Source organism: Melanerpes formicivorus, unplaced genomic scaffold (assembly GCF_026170545.1).
Source record: "Melanerpes formicivorus ecotype bairdi unplaced genomic scaffold, bMelFor1.0.p_v2 SCAF_2, whole genome shotgun sequence".
NCBI lineage: Eukaryota > Metazoa > Chordata > Aves > Piciformes > Picidae > Melanerpes > Melanerpes formicivorus.
Window position 1 is genome coordinate 49251043 of NW_027142354.1, and position 12430 is coordinate 49263472.

Sequence of the window (12430 nt, forward strand, 5' to 3'; positions counted from 1 at the left end):
GCTGTTCTTCCAGTCTGTGAAGCTGAATAGTGCTATATATTTTTCTGAGTCAAATCCTGTTGCATCTAGACTTTTTCACTCGTTTTGCTGGAGTAAAATTATGACTAAAAATGTCTGAGCAGTGACAAAGGAGATGTGAGAATCCCCATGTACACTCTGCATCTGGCATGTGAACATAGAAAGTGGGCATTCAGTGTCACTTGCCACCTTCTTTACCATACTCCTCCAGAAAATCCTGTGTGGGTTTCCATAGGGATCCATTCCTATGGAGTAGGAGGCAAGGAACAGGGTTGCAGACTGCGTTCTTCTCATTCAAAATAGAGGAAAGCATAAGAAATTAATAGAGTCTAAGTCCATTTTAAACACAATCTTTCCTTCCATTTTGAGGAATCCTCTTTTAGGACTAATGCTTGAGAGAACTATTAATATTGTTCTATACATATATGTATATACTTGTATCAACTTCTCCTGTTTTGGATCCTCTAAACCTCTATGTCTGCAATTGGTTGTCTTCCCCTATGGAAAAACTTGAGCATTGCTTTCCAGGAATGTTTCCAGGAAAATGAAAGGGCTGACTTTTTATCTCTCTGTATTTTTGTATGTGGGAAAGAATGAAGAGTTGAGAACTTAAACTTTCAAGCTATATATATGCTTGTTTAAATGCTATCTCCATAAGCAATTAAATAAGTGAAATCATATTGTTTTATACAGCCCGAGATTTTCTTCTAACAGTCTTTCTGGGATCTAGGCATTTATTTAAACAGTGAAATGTATAACAAAAATACCCACATTTTCACTCACATTCTGTTTTAACTACCATTTTATTTGGGAGATATTGCATTTTATTCTGTTCCTACCCTACATTATATTCATTGCTATGCTACTAAACCTTAACAATTGCTCAACTGATTCAATTAATTGCTCTAATGGATATATCTCATACAGACCAAACTATCCTTTTCTGAATGTCAAATTAGATTTCAGAAACATTCCTGTTCTTCCATTTGCCCCTGGAAAACACTGGACAGAAAATGACATCTATTAAAACCGCATTCATTAGCAAATCCACAGAAAGGAAGATTTTGAACGAATAGCAGTTTATCCAGCAGTGTGTCATAAAAGGCAGTAACTAAAGAAAACCAAAGTAAAACATTCACTTTCATTATTGAACATTTTTAGCTTTATTATTATAATAGAATTACAGTCTGACATAAAATAAAGAGCTTTTGCTAAACTCTGTAAAGCAATACATGCTTCTGCCATAAACAACCTCTATTAGATTTAGGTTTTATTGCCACATCACTGCACTGAGGTGCAATAAACATTCAATGTCATCTTTTTTTTTTTTTTGTTTTTTCTTTAAATTATCCCAGGAGTAAACAGAAACTGTCCTCTATAAGAGTGTATCATTATTTTCAAGGAAGACTTACTATTATTACATGGTTTAGCAAAGCATTGTAAAAAAGCTACATACAGAATACCTTGTCTTTGATAAACTGTGCAATCAAGTTTATACAGTATAATACTATTGGCATAGACTAACTAAGAGGTGATAGAATGCAATCATTGCATAGCAAAAAGCAGACTAGTTAAGTAATATTCACGTCTAATGTGCAAAATGCAGACCAAAAGGTAGCTATGAAATTGCTGGAAAGATAAAATGCCCTAAATGAACACACTAGTTTAACGCCAAAAATAACAAGATAAACAAGTACACAGAAGTTAAAGAGCCATCGTTTATTTTTTTCTATACATTTATCTACACCATACCAGAAGATGAAACATCCCCCTTCAGTAAGCTCCAATCAGATAACTTATCAAGTTTAGACAGGACCAAATGTTAGACAACGAAGCATTGCTTTTAAAAAATCTGCTCTAAATAAAACATTAACTATTTCCTTTAGCAGATAGAGAGTGTCAACTTCTTGGTTTACCGAGAAAGAGTTTAGAAAACATTGCCTGTGAAATTTGGCTCTCAGTAGCTGTTTCTCTGGAGGCTCATGTCGTGCTCTTTTAGAATTCACTCGACAGCATGGTTTACATCTTTTAATTAATGCCTGCAAATATCCACCAGTCTTCCCATCTGAAAAACCTTTGTCTGAAGTTTTATGTCTAAGGATCAGCAGTAATGGTACTGACTAGAAGTTTTTTAAAGGGAACACGATACCTGCAAAATGGACATCTTGTATTTAAAGCCCTTACATATTGTTCCTACAAATATATTGCTACAGTAAAAATGAAATGTAATAAGTTTACTCAATAAAATCTATTTTTCCTGTACATTCTTTTATGTATGACCTTTTTTGTATTTAATGCTACATATATTACATCACTTATTGTAACAGTTATGTATCAGCAAATATAGCAGTAATATACAGATGAACTTCTGTCTTAACAAATATTTCACCATTTTTACCTACCAAATATAATCCCATACTTTAGTATTTATGCATGACCTGAGCAGATCAGTCATTACTCTAATAGTATACATTGGATGACATTGTCAAATTGCAAGCTACTGTACACTTAACCACTTTACAAATGGAATTAATTCCAAGCACTCCCTGCGTATTTAATTTTTTAGGCTTTCCAATACCACTGGTTTTTAATTAATTTTTTTTTTTTAAATTGAGGCTCTAAATATGTTTTATTGAGCATTTAGCAACATATTAAGAGCTAAGAGGTGAATCCTACACAATGTTTTAAGAACACAACTTTAAAAAAGTAAAAAAATGTACAATCTCATGCTGCATATTTACATATGTTATTTAAATATTATAGTTTATCTTTCTGCTACCCATAAATCTCAATCTAAAGCTTCTTTTTAATGTATCATTTTATAAAAGAATACATTCAACATATCTAGAGCTTGCAAAAATTGTTGGTTTGTTTGGTTTGCTTTTTTTAAACTCTCTAAAATATAGTGATGATTAAAAGCTACCTGTAAAAGCATCCAAGAATTGTTTGGATTACACGGGTGATAGAGGGAATCTGGGATTTGCACTTGACTGTGCAACCCGTTTTAAATCTAGCCTAGTGACAATGCTTGGAACAAGGACTGCAGTAAGACAGCAAATTAAAGCATTTGTTACCATTAGATCTTATGTGCTATACAGTGACAAACTGTATCTAGAGTGAGTAGGTTGTCTTTTGCTTTAAAGACCAGTTAAGATTATAAGTCAGGTGGTTTGGAATATAGAAGAGAAAAAGGATTAGGAAAATATCTTACGGGGCTCAGCAAATGGAAAGCTTTACATCCTTGAAAATATTATAAACAGTGCTTGAATAAATGGTGCAATATAGTATGTGCATCAGGAATGTCATAAAGCATATTTCCCACTCCCCACAATCCTTTCAATAAAAATATTTTTTCACATACATATACAATACCTTTTGGGGACATTCAGTACTAAGCTATCTACAAATGGGTTTCTCTTCTTTTTTTCTTTACTTTACAACTCTTTTTTTCCCCATTTTCAGAATCACTTCTCCAAAGTATACAGCTTATATTATTCTCTCCCTCGCACACAGGTTTGGTTTTTTTTTAATATATAGATATATTTTACCTTTTGTTAAATAAAGAAACCTTTATTTTCTTTAAGACAGAGGCAATGAAGCAAATGGGAATTACTTTATGTGTGAAAACGGGAAGCAATTCCCAGAGCAAAAGACAAAACAGAACTATACAAATAAATGAGGTTATTGATGTGGAGTTGGAGCTTTCAACTGAGGCTCCCGGTTTAAATAGGTAGCCCAATAGACTAAGTTAAAGATTCCAAAAAGCAGTGGGAAGGCTATTCTTGATAGTCGATCAATTTTACTGACGCTATTAAAAGTTTTCTTGGGTTCTGCAGGTTTTGTTTCTGGCTTAACTTCTTTGGGCTCAATTGTTGCACTTTTTGCAATGGTTGCCAGCCCAGGGTCCCTTGCAATATTAGGGGTGTAGCTCGTAGCTGCAGCTGTGTACGTGTTATTTTTCTTAATGAGAGGATCCTTCACTTTCTTTGGCTGAGGAAAGAAGAAAATGTTTTATTCTCACTATCTTCTCAACAGATGATGAAAAAGCACCATAAAATTTAGCAATTAAGCAAATTTAGACCATAAATTATAGTAAGCTGTGAAAAGGAAGTTAGTATCTGGGTATTGTGAGTCATGCAAATTATATAGGTGAAGACAAAGACAAAATCATCCACCTGCATTACTTGTATTAATTAAACCAAATTAGACGATAGATAAAATAGAACAAGGACTTATACTGACTGCAGGCCTGCCTTTAATGGTAATCGACATCAACAAATCACTTACAATTCAACATTGTCTCAATTAACTGAGCTTCTTTAAAGACACTGAATATTTAAGTGGAGTTTTCAATATTAAGTCAGATAATGATGCACCCAATTACAGTTCACACATAAAAATAGACATTAAAAAAAACCAACCATTTGACCATGCACCAATAAAATGCAAAGCTGATAGTATTCAGTTCACTAATAGTTTACATCAAAAGCATATGCATTATGAAATAGAAACTTAATGTTCTTCTTTGAATGTTGTAATTTGATCATAATGGCTAAAATTTCATTCTATATACAAGGACTTAAATAGTTGTATGATTTTTGCATCCATCTACCCCTATTGCTGAAGCAAAAAATATTGAAAGTACATTGCTGGAGATGAGCTTATTGATCAGTTGGAATATCTAGATTTTTCCCCTGGGTTCCTATTTTTTCTACTATTCCTCTTCTGGGATTTACTTGTAGGAAAAAAAATAGATTTTGACATCCGAGGATGCCAGTTGGAAATTATCTGTCCCTGTTGAAGACAGTCCAAATCTTTCCTCCAGCCACTGTACAAGGGCAAACATAGAAGAGAGGTGTCGTGGGTCAGTAAGGTGGTGTAAAGAAAAGCATTACTTTGCTCCAAGTCCCTCTGGTTATGAGAAAAAAAAAGTAACAAAAAAATAATCCTAAGACCTTAGAAAATGTTTAGTCAGTATTTGTCACCAAAAAATAGGTATTCCCCCCCCATTTTTTCCTCTTTTAGAAGGAGAAAAGGTATAGCCAAAGAGAAAATATTAGCAGAATGTTATCCACTGTGGCATTTCACTAGAAAAAAACGCATACAATTCTCTTTTCAGGAAGCTGTCCCACAGAGGCAACTTCTTTAAAACTAGACACAGGCTTTGGTAAAATGTTCTTGCACAACAGTTTCAGGAAGCAGGATATGCTCCTACAGGGCACTTGGGAGTGTGAAGGGAAGCTGCCAAAACATCAGGGCAAGTGGGGAGAGGTTTGGGGAAACATGGCTTGAAGCCCCATGCAGTAAGAAAATGAAGGCTGAAATGCTGAATTTCTGCTACTTGGTAAGAAATGGATTCACATGATGACTCTGATGTAGATGCTCTTTATTTCATGACAATAATATTCAGCTTAGCTTGAGGCTATGAAAAAAAAGCTTAAAATTGACTTAGATTATTTCTGCTGAACAGAAGAACAAACAGGTTGAAAAAAATTACTCAGAAAAGAGGGGGGATTGGAGGGGGGATGGGAAAGCCATGTCAGAAAGATTTGTTTAGTTGTCTGTCCATTCTTTTCCTCCTGAGCAGGAAGGATGCTAACACGTCTGCTGACTATGAAGCCAGTTCTGTTTCCCTCTCAGCCAGATGCTGTAGTGAGCAGCAATAAATCCAGCAGGCAAAAAAATTGCTTCACAGAAGTCCCAGAGGAGACCCCTTCTATAGATTTAAATTTCATGAGGAATCTGATCCACAGAAAGCCCTGACACCAGACAGGGTCTTAATATTTCACATCAATACTCTACTTTATGAAAAAGTAATATGACAGCTAATTAGAGCTCTAAAGTTTATTGAGTTGTGATGCTCCGGTCACCATTAGTTTGCCTTTGCTTGCTCCTTCTTACACCTGCAGATAATGCACTTTACCAGCTGCACATATGTCTCTGCTTACTTGTATCAAACAAGACATAAAGACCATTACCTGCTGAGAAATGCAAAGCCATAAATCTTCCAATGTTTTGAACAATGTTTGAATATTGTGTTTATACCTCTGTTTGTTTTTTTTTTTTTTCTGAAAACATTATTTTCTTTGAAATTAAATGTCTGGTTATTGTGACTGTGTAACAAGGCAGGCTATATTAACAAGGCAACACTTAACATTTAATAATTTTGGTCTGAGTACTGCCCATTTTTTACAACAGATATCATGAAGATAGGAGTGCAACAAAGAATCAAATTATTTTCAGTGATGTATCATCAGTTAACAGAAAACTCAATATTCAACAGCAGTCGTGCAGTTCATTCCTGTAAGTCTGTTTTGCTATTTCACTCCTTTGTTCTACAATACTTTCATATTAGTTGTCCTTGTGTAAGTGTCCTAATTTTATTTCTTCTTACTGACCTATATATATATATATATATATATGTAGGTATATGCTCCTGAATTAAACACATATATTTGTGTGCTCATGAGTAACATCTGCTCCTCCAAATATTTATTCTGCTGAATCTCTAGTCTTTGAATGTTCATAATAACCAATTAGGCAAGTTAAAAGTCTCTTTCAAGATCTCTCTCTCAAAAAAAAACCCAACTAAATGAGCTTCCTCACAGAAGCAGCTGACATGATAACTCAAAGGAAATGAGAAGCTTTCTCTTTCATCCCCTAAATGCCCTCAAAAATTTCTTGATGCATCTGTGATTTCCAGACTGGGTCTGATACAAGACCAAAGAGTCAGTGTGATCTCACTCTACTGCATTTGGGAAAGTAAGGATCAGGACTGCACACCCCCAACACAAGTGTCAGTGCTTCCCCCAGAATAAATCAACTTCTCTAGATTTAAAAATAGTATTTCTATTTTTGAAAAATGGGAAATTATAAAATGCAGAAGAAAGTCCTGCAGTGATTTATTTTGTCATGATAAAAGCAGCATACTTTAAGCTCATGTTGTGGAGCAATATACTTTTGAAACTGTCAGATGCAGTAGTCATAAGGGTTTTTTTCCTGTATTTATACTGAGGCAACTGCACTTCCTCTTGCTCAAACACTAGAAAATTAATGGCCTTCTCTTAAAAAAATAGACATTTTCTTTGTGCTCAGTCACAGAAGTCAAAACTTCAATAAAATGTTTAATTCCTAATAGCATTAATTATCATCCACTACATCAGAGTCCTATTTAGGTACTTGGTCTCTAAGTAATTATTGTTTATGTGTAGAAATGCTGTGTGCAAACACGTAAGGCAACGTCTAGAAGAACTACTTACTATTTAAAATAATCAGAATTTCTAATGGGCTAAACCCCCTCTATATAGTGACCAAGCATAGCAGAGTATAACCCAGGAGGGATAAGTATGAAGCGGTGTTACCTTTTCAGGAACGACGCTTTTGCCATCCCATGCATATCCTCTCTTTGTGAAGTAATTCACTGTAGCAAATTCGATGAGTGCAGAAAACACAAAGGCATAGCACACTGCTATAAACCAATCCATAGCAGTGGCATAGGCCACCTTGGGAAGGGAATTCCTTGCACTGATGCTCAGAGTAGTCATTGTCAGGACAGTTGTCACTCCTGCAAAGCAAATGGTTTCAGTGTCTTTAGATCAGCAGCTATATTTTGTGCTTCATTTCTCAGCTGTTACAAGAGATGGGAAAACCTTGTCTTCACCCCTGATTCTAATCAACCTCCCCACATGAGTTCAGTCACTAGGAGAGGAAATCAAATGTCAAGTTCTGAGGCAGTTGCAGGATGTCCAAGACATCTGTTATATGTTTATTTTTTGACACTGTTGGAATGGAAAAAATATTTTTGAGATGTGGACTGGATAATCATTTATGCTACCTGATATTTGGAGAATCATTGTTGCTGTTCTTTATTCATCCCTTGCAAATTGTCCTACAGGTAGAACAATTTAAGATTTTAAATTCTTTCTTATAACACTTCTAAGTTATTCAGGAAAAAAGAAAAAACACTTGTTCTCATTCAGCTTATTTTGTATATATGTTTTCAAACATACTCAAATGCAGTAAGCTTTACTCGGTATTACATTTACTTGAATTGATGGATTTACAGATGTCTGTCCCTTTATCTGCTGATGCCCTGAAAATGGCAATGATTTTATGTAAGAACAATGCTAATGTAATTTGCACTTTTCTGGTATCTCACTGTTGATGGCCCTTTTTGCTTAACTTGTCAGAGCGAGCAAGCACGACTCTATTGAACTCACTGCTTGCAGCTGCTTGAAAATCTAAACGCAGAAGTGCAGGCTAAACATTTGCATCAAATCACATGTTGCAAGTTACCTTGACAACTGCAGTGTCATGTATTGAATGTGTCCTGCGAGTTCATCTTTGCTGCAGCAAGCGTTAGTGAAAATATGCAGTGGTCTAAAACAGGCCAAATAATGAACAATGTTTCATAGTTTCATAGTTTCATTCAGGATTGGAAGGGACCACAAGGATCATCTAGTTCCAACCCCCCTGCCATGGGCAGGGACACCCCACACTAGATCAGGCTGCAGAGAGCCTCATCCAGCCTGCTCTTAAACACCCCCAGGGACGGGGCCTCGACCAGCCCCCTGGACAACACATTCCAGGGTTTCACCACTCTCATGGTGAAGAACCTCCTCCTCACATCTAGCCTGAATCTCCCCACCTCCAGCTTCATTCCATTCCCCCTAGTCCTATCACTACCTGAGATCCTGAGAAGTCCTTCCCCAGCCTTCCTGTAGGCCCCCTTCAGATACTGGAAGGCCACAATTAGGTCACCTCGGAGCCTTCTCTTCTGCAGACTGAACAGCCCCAACTCCTTCAGTCTGTCCTCACAGGAGAGGTGCTCCAGCCCTCTGATCATCCTTGTGGCCCTTCTCTGGACACGTTCCAGCACCTCCACATCCCTCTTGTAATAGGGGCTCCAGAACTGGACACAGTACTCCAGGTGGGGTCTCACCAGGGCTGAGTAGAGGGGGAGGATCACCTCCCTCGACCTGCTAGCCACACTTCTCCTGATGCAGCCCAGGATCTGATTGGCTTTGCGGGCTGCAAGTGCACATTGAGAGCTCATGTTGAGCTTTTTGTCCACCAGCACCCCCAAGTCTCTCTCCTCAGGGCTACTTTCCAGCCCAGTATTTATGTACTGGTGTGAAGACCCTGAATCATTTGTGCCTAATGATGAAGCAACTTCTCTTCCCTGAGAGATAACCTAATCTTGTCTTTGAATTATTACTAGTGAGCTTATGTTTCTCTTACACAGTAGCAAAGCAGAATTTGTAATTTTTATTATCTGTGTTACTGAGTGGACTAAATGTGTAAGCTGTGTTTCTGTATGTTTCTCTGAAGCACTATTTCACTGCCATTAAGAAATGAAAAAGTTATCTTGATACATAATGATGGAGGTAACACAAGACTATGTACTAAATAACTGTCTTCTGAAATGTAAACTTCCACAAATGTGTGTGTTTGTGAGCTTGTGAAGATAGCAGCAGTATTATGTATTACTCATTGTGAGTCTAGGAAACCTAGGGACAATGAAGTACAGCATTTCAAACTGATGATCTGATGTTTCTTTTTAAATGGCCTGTACAAAAAGTGGTACAATAGCTACAATATCAATAGCCATGACTACAGAGGCCCATAAAAGTCCAATGAAGTTGATGATACTAATTCAGCACTTATTGTAGATGCCAATCTAAAGAATACTATGTAAATCAAATCAAAGTACGCCGTGGTCTGAACCCTTCTTCTGTAAATGCACTCCTGTGTATCAGCCAAAAGCCTCTACTTGGTTCATGAGATCTAAGGCTATACAAGCTGATTGATTTCCAGAGGCATCAGGAGACTAATGCACAGATGTGGAGAGCATGAGAAAAGGTCAATCAAAATAGTTCGTGTTCAACAAGAGTTTTAAAGTCTGTGTTTCTCAACATGAGGCCTTGTGACACTCTGGCTTTTCTATGTCCAGTGTAAATAGGTAAATTCTCTTCAGCAAAGCAGAAGAGCCCATGGCATCTTGCCCTGGCACAGCCCTGAGGCAGGGAAATGTGTTCTACCAGCTCCTGCCAAATGCATTCAGGTGTCCCATTTAAATGTCACAAAAAAGATTAAGTCACATAGCAAAACTCTCAGGTTCTAGCTTACTTAACTGAAGATTTGTTATATCTTCTTTTTTATTTTAATTTTTTTTAATTATGGACATGATTTTTTATATATATTTTTTTTTCTGAGATAAGCATTTGCAAGCAGTGGTTAGAACACTAGGTACCAACTGTATAAATTTGGAGTCCTTTAGACTGCCTTCTTATTTCATCTGTTGAGAGCATCTATTCATCACTGCATGCACAATAATTTGCCACTGATTTCAGCAGGAGACCTTTAGCAGCAGCCTGCAAAAAGGATTGATGAAAAATATTTTTAAGGTAAGAATTTTCAAAGGGCCTAAGGGTTTCAAATGACCAACATCCATTGATGAAAGCCTTTTTGACAATCCCTATCATGGATGTCACTGCCATTTTCAGTAATGCTTTATTCATAGACTTATTGTTTTGGAAAAGTCAAACTGTAGTAGATAAGCTGCTTAAGATATTTTTCAGGTCCCTTTTTACAACCCTTAAATTGGATTCTGCTACATCTTTGGGGTGAATGTGCTCTGCACTATGCTCAGGCTCATGCTATTTTCCAATACTATGTTATGCATAATTACTTTTACCATAACATTTCTTAAACCAACAAGGTATGCCAGGATTGCCATGCTGTTTGTATGTTTGCTTACCAAACACAGTTCTTGCTGGAACCGATTCCCTATTAAGCCAAAAGGACACCTGTGACAGTATCACTGTCATGATGCAGGGCAGGTAAGTCTGGATGACAAAGTAACCAATCTTTCTCTTCAAATGAAAATGTGTAGTCATAACAACATATTCCCCTAAAAACAAGAAAAACAGAAACATTAAAGCTTTTAGATATACATGAATCAGAAGTCTTTGCAGAACGTATTTTATATTCCCCCTGTTATTAAAAAAGAAGTCCTCAGATCAAATTGACTCAGCTCTGAAGAAAATATTTAATAAAGGCAGTTCTGAAGTTCCACTAATAATACAAAACCAGGCATTTCTGGGAAATGCTAATTAAATTTACATCTTTTCATCTCTGCTAAGTAGTGAATGAAATTCTACATTAACTAGAGTCTGTTTAGGCCTCTTGTGAAAGGTCTTATTCCATCAGAAGATGAGAAACCACCATAATATACACATGTAAGCATAAATAGAAAGACTAAATTAAGATAGGCACTCAGAAGTGTTTCACAGGCCAGGATTAAGACATAATTGTTGATATGATTGTGTCTGCATTGCCACTCTGTGCTTTATGTGCTCTGAAGCTTCAGTGTCCCTGTTCTGCTAATTTAGTACTTCACTGAATTATTAATCTCTCCTGAAGTAAATGGACAATGCAAGAATAGCACAATATTTTCATTAGCACTAACTTTATGGGTGCTACAAAAACACAGGAGCTGGGTATTCTACTCGTAATTGAAAGGAAGCTTCAGCATTCACAAAAGGCTGGCTAACATGCTGTGACTTCTTTTTTGGAGTAGATTGACTCCTCTTATATTACAATATGCACAAACATTTTAGGAAAGAAACAAGTGGACATGTCACTGAATAGAAACTTGTGTAGATGAGAGATGATTTGAAATTACTGTTATTCTCTTTTAAAAGGCAGGCAGCCAAAAAGAGAAAGATGCTTTTGTACAGGAAAAGCTTAAACTGGATCGAAAAACTATGTCTAGACCTTGAATGTTTATGCACCAGGCATGTCAAATGCCCTCTTCTTTAATTCAGATCTAGAAGAACATTCATTTGAACAATCTTGCTCAATGTATAACCCTGAGGAAAGCTTATAAATAAGATGTGACAGTACTCCTGGTATGTTTCAATATAAAAGACAATAGCAAAGAGGGAAAAGAATCACTTACAAACTGAGAGATAAAGGAAAGAATATATGAGGAAAATTTTATTTCAGGTATGGGAGTGGCTGAAGTAGTATATTGGGCATTTTTACTGGAATTTTGCCTGACTTTCTTTAACTTTCACTGAAACAACCTTCTTTTACTCTGTACCAGAGATTATGATCTTATGAAGGGTGCCAGCCTTTCCTCCAATAATTTAATTTTATCTGCTAAAATATGACGTGGGAAGCTATTTTAATGCAATCAGATATAGATTGCTCACAATGGTATGTCAGAATTAATTCAGTGATTGTAGATGGCAAGCTAAGAATACAGAGTGAACACACCACTGTACTCTGAAGCTTTATTTAGCTGCTTAAATTATCAAAGTATTTTTAACCTCTGGAAAATGAGAACAAGAGTCAAAGCATAAAAGCAATTTAGAAAGGCAGGGATTACTCTCATCTGTTAAGCATT

At 36.4% G+C, this 12430-nt stretch overlaps 1 protein-coding gene across 4 annotated transcripts in view; it reads right to left on the reverse strand.

The window, feature by feature from the left end:
* Nucleotides 1–628: 628 nt before the first annotated feature.
* The window catches only part of GABRA1 (gamma-aminobutyric acid type A receptor subunit alpha1), a 44734-nt gene continuing 32932 nt past the window's right edge, over nt 629–12430 (reverse strand). For all 4 annotated transcript variants that reach the window (XM_068159481.1, XM_068159499.1, XM_068159490.1 and 1 more), the window contains exons 8-10: nt 10778–10930; nt 7380–7582; nt 629–4008 (exon numbers count right to left, since the gene is read on the reverse strand). In XM_068159481.1, coding sequence (XP_068015582.1) covers nt 3700–4008; nt 7380–7582; nt 10778–10930 — 665 coding nt within the window. In that variant the 3' untranslated portion in view covers nt 629–3699. The remainder of the gene's footprint in view (nt 4009–7379; nt 7583–10777; nt 10931–12430) is intronic.